Source organism: Lactuca sativa, chromosome 5 (genome assembly GCF_002870075.4).
Source record: "Lactuca sativa cultivar Salinas chromosome 5, Lsat_Salinas_v11, whole genome shotgun sequence".
Taxonomy (NCBI): Eukaryota; Viridiplantae; Streptophyta; class Magnoliopsida; order Asterales; family Asteraceae; genus Lactuca; species Lactuca sativa.
In genome coordinates, this window is record NC_056627.2 from 344,552,083 (window position 1) to 344,569,705 (window position 17,623).

The window sequence follows — 17,623 nt, forward strand, 5'->3', positions numbered from 1 at the left end:
GCTCTCGCCTTTGGCTTTTGCAACACATTTGGCTTTGCAACTTCCTTCTTCTTTGGGCAATCATTTTGAATATACCCATCCTCTCCACATCTATGGCACACTCTCTTTTTGAATGTGCACTCATTGGAGTAGTGACCAATTCTTCAGCATTTGAAATAATTCAGTTCAACGATGCATCTTCCAGAGTGCTTCTTCTTGAACTTCTCGTACCATTTCACTTCACCACTTGCCCCGAACTTCTTGTTGTTGGGGCCAGATTTTGAAAAAATGATCTTCTTTTTGGATCTAGAAGATCCTTCAAACTTTCTCTTCTATCCTACCTCAGCGCTCTCCAGACCCATCTTTCTTATTTGGGTCTCAACAATCTTAGCTGCCCAAATAGCGGCTTTCAAAGTGGTTTCCAGCTTCACCGTTGGACCGAAATATGTCAGTAATCCACTAGCAAATTTGATGATCTTGTAGAGTTCAGTTGGAACCAAATAAGGAAAAAGCTTTATTTTCTCTGTAAAACTTGCATCATACTCGTTGATTCTCTTCTTTCCCTTCTTTAGATTCTAGAACTCGTTGTTGATCTCCAGAAGATCCTGCTCAGAGTAGTACTGCATTTTTAGTTGCACCAGAAAGTGTTCCCAAGACATTTTACTAGCTTCTCCTTTGGGCGTGGTATCAGCTAGTAACTTCCATTAACTTAATACTCTTGTCTTCAACTATTTGACCGCGAGAACGATCTTTTACTTGTTGCTGCATTCACCACTTTCAAACACCATCTCCATCTCAGAGATCCAATCCATTACTTCCGCCAGTTTTAGGCTTCCTGAAAGACTCCATGGCTTGGATTCCATGAAATCCTTTTACTTTCACCAACGTCCATCGTCTCTTCCATCTGGTTGGTTTCTTCTAACCACTATTGGGTCAGCTTGGATAATATTCTGGCTGCAATTTTCCTCCTTGGACTGTTCTTCTTTCAAATAAGGGTTCACAATAGGTGTTGAGGTTTATCCCTATTATTTCATAATATTTGTCCCATCTCCTCCCTTTGTTCAATCATCATAGCCTGAATCATTTCTTGGACTCCGGCCATCGTAACAAGTTCAACTACCGGTACAATTCCCGGTGCATGTTTGATCACATGTGGCTTAGGCTATTGGTTTACGTTTCCATTTCCTAGTCCACTTCAAGTTCTCACCATGTTGATATATACACCAAAGCAGACGTTCGAGATGAGAATATTAAGATAAGGAAGGTTTTATTTATGATAGACGCATAATCCTCCTTATCACTCCAAAAAAGTTACATGTCGGTTTCAATACCATAATTAAACTTTTAGAATCCTGAACATATAAAATTTCCAAATCTAGGTTGGAAACAAACCGTTGATTTATTCAAATAATAGTATCCAAGGTAGGCAATCTTAAAGCATCTTAAGGCATCTTATCTCCATAGCATGCTTTAACATAAATCATTTAGAACATAAAAGCAGTTTAGGCATTATTCTTAAAATAAGCTAGGCATGTGTCATTTGAAGCATACTACCTAAAATATAGCGGACACTCATCTTACAATCATCGCTTAGTATTCTAAGTTTAAGTCTAGAAATCCTCAAGTATTCTTAGTTCACTTAAACTAAGACTCTGATACCATATGTGACATCCCCATTTTCACGGCCTGAAAAGACCGATTTAATTATTCTTATTTCATTTCATAGTATCATTGTTAAAGAATTATAATGTGGAATTTGTTCCCAATAATATGATAATATTATTACCAATAATTTTCGAAGAAATATGATTCATTAATAACTTCGGGATGTCATCGTCAATACAAAAACATAAGTATAATGAAAATATTACATGCCTTAAAATAGTTTATTACACCATGTCCTACAATTATCCATAAATCACTCAACATCCTTGGGCCTTCGTGTTGCTACCTGTGATACAAAAAAACATAGTGGGTCAGGCTTGTGATCGTGGTGAGCACATAGAGTTTTCAACTCATAATAATTAAGTTCTTTAATAATATATTTTACATCAAATAGTTTACCCTATTACCCATTTCCGTTATTCTCACATATTGATCCTAAAACTAATCTCAAGGAACATATCCTAAGGATCATCATCATTAACAGGTAGACAATATTGCTTCAGGGACTCCTTTAACAATAGGTGTCAATAAGGAAATCATGGGGGATAGGGTACATCAAATGAACATATAGTTCATTAACACCTACAGGTTGCGAGCCTATCAACTTTCTATTGGACTATCTAGAATAGTCTATGGGCGTCATCTATACTCTGCTAAATGACCGGTTCATTTATAATCAAGTCTTCTCATCATCATCTCATCATTTTCATCACCCATCACTACCTAATATATTGTATATATTAAAATATGTATTCGATTAAATCAAGTAAAATTCATATAATTCGTTTAAGACAGATATCAAGTAACTCAAATAATAGGCACACATAACATTTAATCAACTAGATACTTTATATCTATATGTAAGCTGAAAGAAACTATGCAATCACTTGATAATTTGGATGACTGGAAAGTTAGATAGAGCTTCGCTTCAGCACTTAGCCTTTCCTTTGATGTAACCTGGGTTCAATTATCATTAAGTCTTAGTTTATTACTTTCGATGACTAATGATAGTTTAGATTCCTCAACAATCCACAAGTCTATGTCGACATTTATTAAGTAAGGAACAACCAGGTAGGATTATATTGGAGATAGGGTCCGTTATAGTATAGTATTTGGAAATCCCACTTTAAACACCTCACTAAATCTAGCCTTGACATCATCCCCATAAGTAGATCAATCAGTAATACGACGTTGGATTTACTAACAATCTTATTTATAAATTCATAACAACGACTATGCATTTAAATATAAATTACACTACAATAATATATAGTGTAAATTAACTTGCAGAGATTCCCTAGACAAAAGTCTGAAAATTGCATTGACAGAGCTTCTACTCGAAGGATACTACTAGTTGGTACTCAAGGGTCGCAGGGCTTCACCGGTATACTAGAAACTAAGGAAATTTGGATCTAGTGCAGAGAGAACTCGAGGGATTGAGCTATAAGGGTGAGATATGAGAAACATATACGAAAGCATGTATTTATAGCCAAAAAAAGATATGTGTGTCGCGCACTCTGTCAGGGCGCATTACGCAAATGGTTGGTGTGCCGACGTGTTGTTCTCTGAGTTGTGCCATGTGTCGAGATTTGGGTGGAAGTCAGATGTGTGTCGCGACTCTTATCTTTATGCGTGGCTGCATGCTTATTTTTTTTTATAAAATCTTAGAAAACTCATATCTTCATCATGTGGGCTCCATTTTTGACGCATTTTATATCCACGTGTAGCTATCAGAGATCTACAACTTTCATTTTGACTCCGTCAACTCATTTTGACTTTATTTTTGAAGTTATATTTTTAAAAAGCTTAGACTATTAAAGTCTGTTAAAAATTCATAACTCTCTCATTTAGATTATTTTGGCTAAAAATCAACCGATCTAAAACTCAATTGCTGTGTCAACACAACAGCGCTGAGACTTTTAAAAAATCATAACTTTCTCATATGAATTCATATTTGGGCGTTCTCTATATCCACGCTCTAACTTTTACGATTTTTACAACTTTCATTTAGATCACTTAAGCTAATAGGCGACCTATCTAAAATTCACTATTTACTATATCTTTAGGCGTATGGGGTCAAACACGAAACTTCAACGCATCGTGAATTCTTCTTTATAAGTTGGATCGGAGTGTTGTTTATATCTCCAAAATCGTCATAGCGACTACTTCCGTTTTCATCAAGGTTATTCAAACCAATTTTTATTCTATTTAAGATGTGTATTTTTTTATTATATTGCCTTAAGCACGTATACTACACATAACTACACACATCATTTTATTTACTTCATAAAGGGTTACAATTGTTGACCATTACAATTACATCATTTTATTAATGCCTAGTGAGAAACGCATATGTTACAAGTAAATTGGCACAATCCAACCACCACTGTTACGAGCCACCTCCTGGTCTTCCATACAATACATAAAGTCATATGTAGTCAGGAATCAGATAGACAGTTAAATAGATGATCCCCCGAGAGCGAACAATCAAAAAAGAACATCACGCCCAGGCATTAGACCAAGAGTTCTCAGACGATCCAACTTAAACTACATACAACCCAAGCTATCACTACCATATAATCATATAGCATAAAACACAAGCATAAACTAACATAGTACATTCCCTTGGCAACTAGACTTCCCTAGTTACCTTACCATTGGCCATTTCTCAATTAAGTCCTTTACCGGTCAAACATACATAATCCTAGTGACTAGCCTACCCCATTTACCTTAGCCAAACACAACTCCTAATAGAATCATACAATCAATAGTCAAGACCCTACCATTCAAGCATACTAAAGCACCTAGTGTTCTAAACTGCAAGGCATAACAAGAACATACCCTAGGCCACTATCATACTTGTATTGTAACAGTATCTCTATCCTACCATACAAAGGAATAACAATGGGATACATGGAATAGTGAGAAACTCACTTGAACCACAGAATCAAAGAGGCACAACAGCATACTAACTCCTTTCAATGATCAATCCTACGAACCGACTAACACCAAGACAGATAAATCCTTAATCAGCAACCCAAATCCTCCAAGTTTGACCCCAAGTTAAACTGGTTAAAAGTCAACGGTTATTGGCAACAAAAGTCAACGGTCAACCAATTCAACAATCACCACGATGTGGAGACCTCTTGGCCACGCCGTGGGCATGTCCAGACAAAACAGTCGACATGCAGGAGACCACCACGTCGTGGCAGGCTCTTGGCCACATCGTGGTGTCTAAACAGAAGCCAAAATCTTCATTAAGAACTTAATCCTTTCAGACCAAAGCTCAAAACTTCAGATGTAGTCCTTTTTAATGACCTAATGGTTAAAGTTTCCAACTTTATGCATTAGAACCACACACCAAAGAAAGATCTATAACCCTAAGTCCAAAATGGCATAAAATCTTTCACAAAACATGCATGGCTCCAAGGACAAGATCAAACTACCAAATTTCCAACAAGAAGAGGTCCAGAAGATAAACCTTAGTGTTTAAAAGGAGTCGGAGTCATCTCAAATCCAAGCATACCACCAAAAATGGACCAAAAGCATAAAATGGACCATAAGCTAGATCCAATAATGTAGAAGCAAAGATTGAAGCTTTATACTCACAATGGTCTAGAAATAGGGTTACTTTGCTAGATCTACACTTGAGCTCTTCACCAAGGCACTTGTAAGAAACTAGATCTCAAGCTCCACACCAAAATCATGATGAAAGAAACTTCAAGTGGCCAAGAACACCAAAAACATCTCAAGAACACTTAATGAGGCTAGGGTTTCAAGATAGGAGGGCTGGAGGCTGAAGATGATGACTTAACCCTAAATTTAAGGTCCTTAAATATGGAGGAAACCCTAAAATCCATGGGCTTGGGATGCAACAACTGTCATGTCATGGCCTTCCTCTTGCCACATTGTGACAACTAAGCCAAACACGGTCTTCATTTAACTCCATGCCATGTTGTGGTCATTAACCCTCCATATCGTGGCATGTGGGTTTTCCCAAAAATGCACCTTAGAATCCTTTAAATCTTTAACTGATCTGATCTACAAAACGGGTGTTACACAATCTAATCAAACGTTGGCGTAGGATGAATCAACTAATAAACCCTACTCTAAATCTGCTGCAACCGCTTCTCTTCTGCATCATCCATGTCTATTTTCTGGTTCTAATTATCCTCCTTTGTCACTTGATTCTCTTTCTCACTCGGTAACCTGCACCAAGAAACCCACCGTCTACTCACAAACCTTACTCTAAATATACTTCAACCGCTTCTCTTTTGCATCATTCATGTGTGAACTTCGTGTTTCTAGGCTAGGCATTAAAATTGACATTATAGTTTAGGTTAACCTTTGTAACTCATTTTGAAGAAATGAAAAGGAATTATGTGAATATTATGTGAATTATGTGTTTTATGCTTAATTATTAGGGTTTAATTAATTAAGAATAAAAATAAGCTTCAAAATTAAAGTGTGAGATAACCCCGATATCTTTACATAAAGTTGTAGTGGTCGAAACAAGGATTTCGGGGATATAAAGAATACCAAAATCCGAGTTATAACGAAGAAGTTATGACTTGTCGAAGTTTCGTGACAAAACCGGCGTGGTGCTGAATGTCGTAAAAAGTGAGTTTTTGATAAAATACTTTTTAGCCTTAGTGATCTAAACGTAAGTCGTAGTATTCGTTAAACCGAGAAGTTCGACAAAAAGAACGCCCAAATCTGACTTCGTATGAGGAAATTATGATTTTTCGAAGTTTCAGCTTAGTAGTAGACAGCTAAAAACTCAAATTTTAGATCGAGTGAGTTTAGCCGACATGACCTAAACGAGAATTGAAGGTCTTGTAAATAGTAGCACAACGGTGAAAAGTCTGACGAAAACGGACGTCGGATGAAGAAGTTATGAAATTTTAACGTATTTCTTGTCCCGGTCTGTTAAAAATAATAAAATAATAACTAAAGTCAAAATTAGCCAACGAAGTCTAAACGAAAGTTATAGAGTGTAATTTTACCTACGCGTGCATATAAAGAACGTCAAAAACGGAGCTCGTATGCGAAAGTTATGGATGTTAGAATTTTTGGCGCGAAAAATGAGAAAAATCCCCAAAACCGAGGAATTTCGCATACGTGGACTTTGGCCACGTATCCTCGCCTCGCATCCGACGCGTGTCTTGCTGAGTCATCCGAACCAGAGAGCTTATTAGAAGTGGTCCAATGAAGCTGCGATGCGTGCCCCTTCCCTCGTGCATCCGAGCTTCGCATGGTGCCACGGACCCCTTACTTCGGACTAGACCTCGGTCCAATCAGGAGCTGCCAGCAAGCCTTCGCATACGCAGCCATGTGCGAGACCACATGCGAGTAGGTGCTGCGAGCCCTCGGATCTGCGACGCATGGCTTCTTCACACCCCTTGGATCAGAAGTCTCGACCCTATAAATAGAAGGGTTCGAGACCTCCAGGGTATACTTTCCAAACTTGTCATATTTGGCCCCTTTTTCAATATTTCTTTCATTCCAACTTCCCCCAAAGCCCCGGTATTATACCAAACACCCGAAACACGCCACGAAGTGCCCAAGAAGCCTAGAAAATTTATCTTTTCGGTTTCGAAGCTCGACCGTTGCAGAGCCCGGTTTCTTAAAAAAACTCCCGGTTTTATTAGAAACGATCGTTTTAGGAAACGAATTGTTGCCCGATTATCATCAAATTAAGTGAGTGTGTAGTCACTTTCATCTTGCACCTATATATGAAGTATTTTCTATAAAATACATGTTATGTGTAATTATATTAAGTGTTTATTTGAGATGACTGTTGAATAAATTTTTTATACAAGTTTTAAACTGTATATGTATTTTATCTACAAAATATGTTGGGTAGAACATGGGTAGATGAAATAGTTGATGTGTGTTAAAATGGTGAGAGGCCTCGATGTTGTTGTTGTTGTAGTCATCTAGCGGACTATAGATGATGACCACGAACCTTTCTATCAGGTTTGCAACTTGTAGGTGTTGATGAATTAAATGTTCATTGGCGTACTCCATCCCTCTCATGATTTCCTTTAGGACATGTATGGCTGAGGAAACCCCTTAACAGTAGTGTCCATCTCGATGATATTCTTTAGGATAGGTCCCTTGTGATAAGTGTTTAGGGACGTAAAGTGAGGATAACGGGAACGGGTAATCAGGGTTATTGTTGATTGGTGAACTTAATAAGTTTATTATTATTGTGGGTTGAAAACCCTATACGCTCACCAGGCTCCCAAGCCTGACCCACTCAGCTTTTTATGTTACAGGTAGTGGACCCCGAGCATAATCGGAGGACGATGAGATATTTTTGGATTATAGGCCAGTAGTTGTAAATAACTGTTGAAAGGCTTATAATGTCTTGTTTATGCTTTTGATCTGTATCGGAACATGACATCCCGGGGTTTTGATATGAAATGAAACTATACATTTCTTAAAGAAAGGTTTTGCTAAACTTTTATCATGTTTTGTTTTGGGGACTAATTCCACAACATCTTTTAAAAGGATTTCTCTGATTTTATTTTAAAAAGCATAAATTAAATCGGTCTTTTTTGGCCAAGAAATTAGGGGATATCACAGTTGGTATCAGAGCATTAGTTTAAGCGAACTAAGAAACTGTAGGATTTCTAGACTTAAACTTAGAATGCTAAGTGATGATTGTGAGATGAGTGTGTACCATATTTTCAACACGAACACTAGTTTATTTTAGTAAAGGTGCCTAAAATGCCTTTATGTGCTAAATGCTATATGTTGCCATATATGCCATTATTTGTTCGGATCTATGGTCTGTTGTCGATCGGATCTGGAAACCTTATGTGTGTAGGATTCTAAGTGTATGATTACTAACATGTAAATGTTTCAGAGTGATAAGGGAATTGAAATGTGTAACAAGGATAAAGACCTAAATTCACCTTATTCGGTATATAGATTGTAATGGCAAGAACTCGAAGTGGAGCGGGAAATGTAAACAAAAACCAACAACCTCAACCTCAAGTGGTGGAACAGGTGCCGATAGTAGGAGTTGCACCCGAACCCATCACCATGGCTGGAGTACGAACTATGATTCAGACCATGCTGGATAAACAAAGGGAGGAATTGGGCAAATGTTGCTAAACGACAGGGATGAACCTTCAGTTCCTGTTGAACAACGTGAACTAAATGACGATCGATCTGAATCATAGTGAACTGCTTGTGGTTAGGAGAAATAACCACGAGGGTAGAATGGAGAGAAATGGGTGCAAGTATAAGGATTTTATGACTTGCAAGCCATCCACCTTCACTGGAAAAGAAGATCCTGTCGGAGTAATGGACGGGATCTCGGAAATGGAGTTGGCTTTCATGACTTGTGATTGCCAAGGCAAGTTACAAACCATGTTTGCAGTATGTCAGTTCAAGGGTAGTGTTGCTCGATGGTGGAGCACTTTGGGGAAAACCCTAAGCCCTAATGAGCCACTGCAACTAACTTGGGCAGAGTTCTTGGTGCACTTCAAGCGCAAGTACTGCTCGGCCCAAAATGTGCTTGAGTTAGAAAACCAATTTCTAACGTTGAAGAAGGGAAGTATGACCATCGACGAATATACAAATAACTTCACAGACAAAATGGATTTGCTTTGCGTATTGTCCCAGATGAGTTGGCAAAAATTGACAGGTATGCAAAGGGACTTCCATGGGAGTACGCGGTGCCAGTACGTCAGACACTTACTTTGGAGGCAGCTATTTGGTCTGCCAAGTCTATTGAAGATATGATAAAAGGGAGAGCCGCCAGCAAGATTGAAGTTGGCGAAAAGAGAAAGTTTGAAGGAACTTCAGGTTCCAATAAAAAGAACAAATTCTCGAAGACTGGTTCGAGAAAATTTGGAGGATGAGCCGAAGCCAAGTGGTGTGAGAAGTGTAAAAAGAAACATGCTGGGAAGTGAAGCATGGAAGTCACTTGTTACAAATGTGGAAAGCCTGGGCATTATGCCAGTGAATGCACCTTCAATAAGAACGTATGTTTCGGGTGCAATGAAGAAGGTCATATTTTGAGGAATTGCCTGAAGAAGGCGGACGCAACGAAACGCAATCTTCCACCAAAGCCAAAGGCGAGAGCCTTTCAGATGACACTCGAAGCTGCGAAAGAAGAAGTCGATGTCGCTTCAGGTACCTTTCTTGTAAACGAATTACCTGCCCAAATTTTGTTTAATTCTGGAGCCAATTACTCCTTTATTTCTCATGAATTTGGTAGAAAACTAGCTTTGCCTGTAGATAGACTAGTTAATGCTATAATAGTCGAGATTGCTAGTGGCAAGTTTGTGCCTGTTAGCCATCTAATGAAAAACATCCTCATTAACTTGGATGGGAATAAGTTCCATGAGGAATTATTACCTATCGAGTTAAATGGTTTCGACATAGTTCTAGGAATGGATTGGCTTAGCGCCAATGATGCAGAAATATTATGTAGAAAGAAGATAGTAAAAGTAAACCCGCCAGGGAAAGAGTCGTTTATGGTGTATGGAGACAAACGCAGAGTAAATTCTGGAATCATTTCTCTAATGAAAGCCAGAAAGTGTTTGGCTAGGGGGTGTACATCATATTTAGCGTTCGTGATCGATTCTAAGAAGGAAAAGAAGGAGGTGCAGAATATTCCGGTGGTATGTGATTATCCGGAAGTCTTTCCCGAAGATCTTCCCAGATTTCCCCTTGATCGACAAGTAGAATTTTGTATCGACTTGTTACCAGGAACGACGACGATAGCAAAAGCACCGTATCGATTAGCACCAACAGAGATGAAAGAACTTATGACACAACTTCAGGAGTTATTAGACAAAGGTTTCATTCGACCTAGTTCATCACCCTGGGGAGCCCCTGTGTTATTTGTAAAGAAGAAAGACAGGAGCATGAGAATGTGCATCGATTACAGAGAGTTGAATAAATCAACAATAAAGAACAAGTACCCGTTGCCGAGGATCGATGACCTGTTCAACCAATTGCAAGGTTCGAGCTATTTCTTGAAGATCGATCTTAGGTCGGGATACCATCAACTAAAGGTGAGAGAGCAGGATATCGAAAAGACTGCATTCAGAACAAGATATGGACACTATGAATTTTTGGTCATGTCGTTCGGATTAACCAATGCCCCGGTAACTTTCATGGATTTGATGAATAGGGTTTGTAAACCATTCCTAGATAAATCTGTGATAGTGTTCATAGATGACATTCTGATTTACTCGAAAAGCCAGGAGGAGCATGGCAAACACTTGAGAGAAGTGTTAGAGGTATTAAAGAAGGAGAAGCTGTATGAAAAGTTCTCCAAATGTGATTTTTGGATTCAAGAAGTCCAATTTTTGGGTCATGTGGTTAACCAAGAAGGGATAATGGTTGACCCAGCGAAGATTGAAGCTGTAATGAAGTGGGAACAACTTTAGGATTAGTTGGATATTACTGAAGGTTTATCCAAGGCTTTTCTTCGATTGCTACTCCATTAACAACTTTGACCCACAAAGGAGCTACTTATGCTTGGAATGAGAAGCATAAGGAAGCCTTTGAGAAGTTGAAGGAGAGATTGTGTGAAGCACCAATTCTTTCGTTGCTTGAAGGAGTTGATGACTTCGCAGTTTATAGCGATGCATATGGAGTTGGGTTAGGTTGTGTTCTGACCCAAAGGGATAAAGTGATAGCGTATGCATCGAGCCAATTGAAGGAGCATTAAAAGAACTACCCCACTCACGATTTGGAGTTGGCAGCGGTAATATTCGCCCTAAAGATATGGAGGCATTATCTTTATGGCACAAAGTGTAAACTTTTTACTGATCATAAGAGTCTTCAATATCTTTTTAATCAGAAGGAATTGAACATGAGGCAACAACGTTGGCTAGAGTTACTCAAGGACTACGACTGCGAGATACTTTACCACCCTGGTAAAGCAAATGTTGTTGCTGATGCTCTCAGTCGGAAGGTAAACCTTGAAAAGAAAAGGCCAAGAGCGTTGAGAATTGAAGTTGTCTCAACAATTGTGGAAAGTATAAAGAAAGCTCAAGAGGAAGCTTTAGAGAAAAATGACCGAAAGGAAGAACGTTTGGGCAAAACATTAGTATTCGGTACAAACAACCAAGGGTTGAAGGTATTCTAAGATAGGATTTGGGTACCTAAGACGGGAGGAGTAAGAGATGTTCTAATGGAAGAAGCTCACAAGACCATGTACTCGATTCATCCCGGCAGTACGAAAATGTATAGGGATCTAAAACCCTATTACTGGTGGCCGACGATGAAGCTCGATGTTGCTAAGTATGTGGCCGAGTGTGTAACTTGTGATAGGGTTAAGGCACAACATCAGAAACCGTATGGGAGTTTAGAACCTTTGCCTGTACCTATGGGTAAATAGGAAGATATTACCATGGATTTTGTGACTAAACTGCCCAGAACAAGGAACGGTCATGAAATGATTTGGGTGGTCGTTGATCGCTTCACTAAGAGTGCGCATTTCATAGCAGCCAAAGAGAAATGGTCTATGGATAAACTTGCGAATTCTTATGTGAAGGAAATTGTGAGGCTTCACGGTGTTCCGTTAACGATTGTATCCGATCGTCACAGTCATTTTACCTCAACGTTTTGGAGGAGTCTACAAGAGGAATTGGGTACCAAGTTGTGTTTGAGTACAACTTACCATCCGCAAACCAATGGTCAGAGTGAACAAACGATTCAAACATTGGAGGATATGCTGAGAGCATGTACCATAGAATTCCAAGGTAACTGGGATGAACACTTACCTCTAGTAGAATTCTCCTATAATAATAGTTTCCACTCAAGCATTAAGATGGCACCTTATCATGCTTTGTATGGGGAAAAGTGTCGAACGCCATCATGTTGGTTGGAAGCTGGGGAAAAGCAGTTAATGGGACCTGAAATAGTCCATCAGACTTCTGAAAAGTTGAAAGTGATAAGGGAAAGGATGTTAGCTGCTCAAGATCGACAAAAGAGTTATGCTGACAAGAAAAGACAACCGATAACCTTTGAAGTTGGAGATTCGGTTTTACTTAAAGTCTCGCCGTGGGAGGGACTTATAAGATTTGGTAAAAGGGGAAAGTTGAGTCCAAGGTTTATTGGACCATTTAAAGTTCTTCAGAAGATCGGGAATCAAGCTTACAAGCTAGAATTACCGGAAGAACTAGAGGGTATTCGTAACACTTTTCATGTGTGTTATTTGAGAAAGTTCACGGGAGATGTGCCCAACATAATTCCGATTTCTGAGTTAAGGTTGGATGAAAACAAGAGGTTGGATGAAAACAAGACAAAACCGCACGGTGCTAAATGTCGAAAAAAGTGAGTCTTTGATAAACTACTTTTTAGCCTTAGTAATCTAAACGAAAGTCGTAGTATTCGTTAAACCAAGAAGTTCGATAAAAAGAACGCCCAAATCTGACTTCGTATGATGAAGTTATGATTTTTCGAAGTTTCAGCTTAGCAGTAGATAGCTAAAAACTTGATTTTTAGCCGACACAACCTAAAAGAGAATTGAAGGTCTCGTAAATAGTAGCACAACAGTAAAAACTCTGACGAAAACGGACGTCAGATGAAGAAGTTATGAATTTTTAACGGATTTCTTGTCCCCGTGTGTTAAAAATAATAAAATAAAAATTAAAGTCAAAATTAGCCGACAAAGTCTAAACGAAAGTTGTAAAGCGTAATTTTACCTACGCGTGCATATAAAGAACGTCAAAAACGGAGCTCGTATGCGAAAGTTATGCATTTTAGAAGTTTGGCGCGAAAAACGAGAAAAATCCCCAAAACCGAGGAATTTCGCACACGTGGACTTCGGCCACGTGTCCTCGCCTTGCATCCGACGCATGTCTTGCTGAGTCATCCAAACCGGAGAGCTTATCTGAAGTGGTCCAATAAAGCTGCGACGCGTGCCCCTTCCCTCGTGCATCCGAGCTTCGCATGGTGCCACGGACCCCCTACTTCGGACTAGACCTCGGTCCAATCAGGAGCTGCCAGCAAGCCTTCCCATGCGCAGCCATGTGCGAGCCCATGTGCGAGCAGGTGTTGCAAGCCCTCGGATCTGCGACGCGTGGCTTCTTCTCAGCCCTTGGATCAGAAGCCTCGCTCCTCAAAATAGAAGGGTGCGAGACCTCCCGGGTATAGTTTGCAAACTTGTCATTTTTGGCCCCCTTTTCAATATTTCTTTCATTCCAACTTCCCCCAAAGCCCCGGTATTATACCAAACACCCGGAATAATCCACGAAGTGCCCGAGAAGCCTGGAAAATTTATCTTTTTGGTTTCAAAGCCCGACCTTTGCAGAGCCCGGTTTGTTAGAAACGATCGTTTTAGGAAACGAATTGCTGCCCGATTATCATCAAATCAAGTGAGTGTGTAGTCACTTTCATCTTACACCTTTATATGAAGTATTTTCTATAAAATACGTGCTATGTGTAATTATATTAAGTGTTTATTTGAGGTGACTATTGAATAAATGTTTTATATAAGTTTTAAACTGTATATGTATTTTATCTACAAAATATGTTGGGTAGAACATGGATAGATGAAATAGTTGATGTGTGTTAAAATGGTGAGAGGCCTCGATGTTGTTGTTGTTGTTGTTGTTGTCATCTAGCGGAGTATAGATGACGACCACGGACCTTTCTAGACAGTCCAGTGGAACACTAGCAGGTTCGCAAGTTGTAGGTGTTGATGAATTAAATGTTCATTGGCGTACTCCGTCCCCCTCATGGTTGCCTTTAGGACATGTATGGCTGAGGAAACCCCTTAGCAGTAGTGTCCCTCCCGATGATATTCTTTAGGCTAGGTCCCTTGTGATAAGTGTTTAGGGACATAAAGTGAGGATAACGGGAACGAGTAATCAGGGTTATTGTTGATTGGTGAACTTAATAAGTTTATTATTGTGGGTTGAAAACCCTATATGCTCACCAGGCTCCCAAGCCTGACTCACTCAGCTTTTTATGTTACAGGTAGTGGACCCTGAGCATAATCGGAGGACGATGAGAGATTTTTGGATTATAGGCCAGTAGTTGTAAATAACTGTTGAAAGGCTTATAATGTCTTGTTTATGCTTTTGATCTGTATCGGAACATGACATCCCGAGGTTTTGATAGGAAATGAAACTATACATTTCTTAAAGAAAGGTTTTGCTAAACTTTTATCATGTTTTGTTTTGGGGACTAATTCCGCAACATCTTTTAAAAGGATTTCTTTGATTTTATTTTAAAAAGCATAAATTAAATCGGTATTTTCTGGCCGAGAAATTAGGGGATGTCACATCATGTCTATTTTCTGGTTCTAATTCCCGCTCTCTCACTTGATTCTCTTTCTCACTCCGTAACCTGCACCAAGGAACCCGCCATATCCCCTGAATAAATGTTTTGTGATTGAAAAATGATGGAGATGTAGGAATGGGAGACTGTTGGTGAATAGACACGAGAAGATGAAGAATAGGGTGGGGTAGTCTAGAACGGGTGTTTTTACTAGAGAGTGAGGAGAGAGAGAGAGAGAGAGAGAGAGAGAGAGAGAGAGAGAGAGAGAGAGAGAGAGAGAGAGATAGGGGGGGGGAGGCCTGAGTTATTTATTTTTAAAATAGATATAAATAAAGAAAAGACAAAGAAAATAAAAAAAATATAATAAAAGGGTAAACAAATTTTTTATGATAGTGAAGACTATTTGTTAAATTTTTTGAAACTATAGGGCCTATCTTTAAGATTTTTTAAACGTAGAGACTATCCAGATTTTTAAAAAGTAATGAGACCATTATTGTGGTTTTGTCTAGGTAAAATTATATATTGGTTACTAATAACATTTTCAATACAACAATGCTTAACCTAGGGTCCAAGTTAGGCAACCCACTTAACTTGTTGGATGCCAAGTTCTCCTCTGTAAACTCTAAGGCCTAAGGCCTAACCAGCTTCTTCTTCTTCTTCTTCTATTTTTTTTTTTTTTATGTTTTTTTTATTTATAGAAGAAATTCGACATTCTTCTTTGCTCGACCATCATGCGGGATGAAAACATGGTGCCAAAATCCATTTTACATTTTTTTCATGACACTTCCATTTATTTTATTAAATATCAAATGTTTGATTTTATCACTAAATATTAGATACTAGTTATTAGTTATAATTAATCAAATATAGAAAGTTTAGGGTATTCAAAAATAGATTATGAAAAATGATGTTAAAATCAAATAAAAAACTATTACTTATTAGATTTACCTCATTTAATTATAAGTTGTCAGGTGATATACAATATACACAAGAAATGAAGAATGAAACTTAGAAATTTAGTTTTAGTATGATTGTGTGAATCTACGAGGGCGCATTAAGAATCAACTTTTGATGATGTGCATATAGTTGTTAATTATATGTTTGATAGTTAAGGGTTTGTGTGCTTTTAAGTTCATATATGACATTATAATATGTGTTTTGCTATTTTCTTGATAGATTCACTTTTTAATTCGATTTTGTCATTCCAAGAAGAATATGTTTACATATAATGGATGGTTTCATTATTTTTATTCTGTTTAACCGGTAAACCGAACAGAATAAACCGATACCGATTAAACCAAACCTTATTTGTTTTGGTCATAGTTAATTTAGAGATGCTCAAAAAATCGATTAAACCAAAAACCAAAAATCGAATCGAATGACACCCCTATCTAATACCCACAATTGACTCTCATAACTACATTTATGTAAAAAATAACAACATAGTTCATAAACTGTATAAAAGTTCAAGTTTTACCATTAATAAAAATCTTTTTCCTAACTTTACTATTCCTAATTTTTGTTTAACCTTTTCTAGGTGAGACTTTTAAGGTTGACTTGAATAAAAAAGTAGTCAAGCCTTCAGCGGACGATGAAGATGATGGTGGCATCGGGAATATGGTTGATTTCTAGTAACAACTTTTTCAATTCAGTTTACATTATTTATATAAGAACAATTTTAGATTTATTTTTGTTGCACATTGTATAAATATTAAAGTTTTAATTGCGGAATAAAAATATAATGTGGGGACATTTGTTAATCAGGATACATCTTTTTATTTGCTTTGTACTTATTGTTCTATAGTCCGCTTAATCAATATGCCATGTGACTCATGTCCTTTTAAATGAATAGTATTTACTAAATGATCATGTTTTTAGTTATATTTTTGTACAAAAAGTATTTATTAAAAACTTCTTGAAAGCTTTACTACTTACAAAATTTATATATTTGATATAACAAATTAGATCCTAAACAAAAGGACTTTAAAACTATAATAAGTCTTTATCATATTTAGAGATATCATAGGACATATTGTAACTTAAAAAAACACCCATTAAAATGAATTTAAAAACTATCAAACTCTATTTGTCAAAGCTTTATTTAATAAGGTTTTAAAAGCATTTATATGTGTAACACCCTAAAAACCATGATAATTTTTTTCATTTTTAAAATATATTTTTCATAAAAACCATGAGATAGATAAACATTGTTCAAAACAAATCCATAGAAATCTGTGTATCAAAATAATCTCTCAATACATGGATCGGCAGGAGGATGAATACGATCACACATTTGTCTTGCCCCGATCATCTAAAGTGCCTGAAATATTGAAATCCACAACTGTAAGCCAAAACATAGTAAATTCCCCTAAAACACAATATACATATACATATACATACATATATATATACACACACACACACACACAATGCATGTACACCGGACCCACAGTATAAAACTGGACCCCCCGAGTCCACAGTCATTAGATTGGATTGCCCATGGACCACAATCATCATAATGGATTGCCCCGACCCACAACCCACGACTAGATTGCCCTGGGTTTGTTAATCTACAACATAAAGTCGTACCACTTCAACCTAACTTCACTATGTCGACATATGCAAACAAACAAGCAATAACTAACAAATACAGGTAATCATATAGATCTACAAATCTAACAGATCGCTCTAACATCCTACACACAATGACACATATTGC

At 37.8% G+C, this 17,623-nt stretch overlaps 1 protein-coding gene across 1 annotated transcript in view; it reads left to right on the forward strand.

Moving 5' to 3' along the window:
* LOC111887329 (GDSL lipase) overlaps positions 1-16,665 on the forward strand; it is a 50,045-nt gene extending 33,380 nt beyond the window's left edge. Inside the window, exon 6 of the mRNA XM_023883484.3 lies at positions 16,442-16,665. Within this exon, the coding sequence (XP_023739252.1) occupies positions 16,442-16,536 (95 nt within the window). The 3' untranslated portion in view covers positions 16,537-16,665. The remainder of the gene's footprint in view (positions 1-16,441) is intronic.
* The last annotated feature ends 958 nt before the right edge of the window (positions 16,666-17,623 follow it).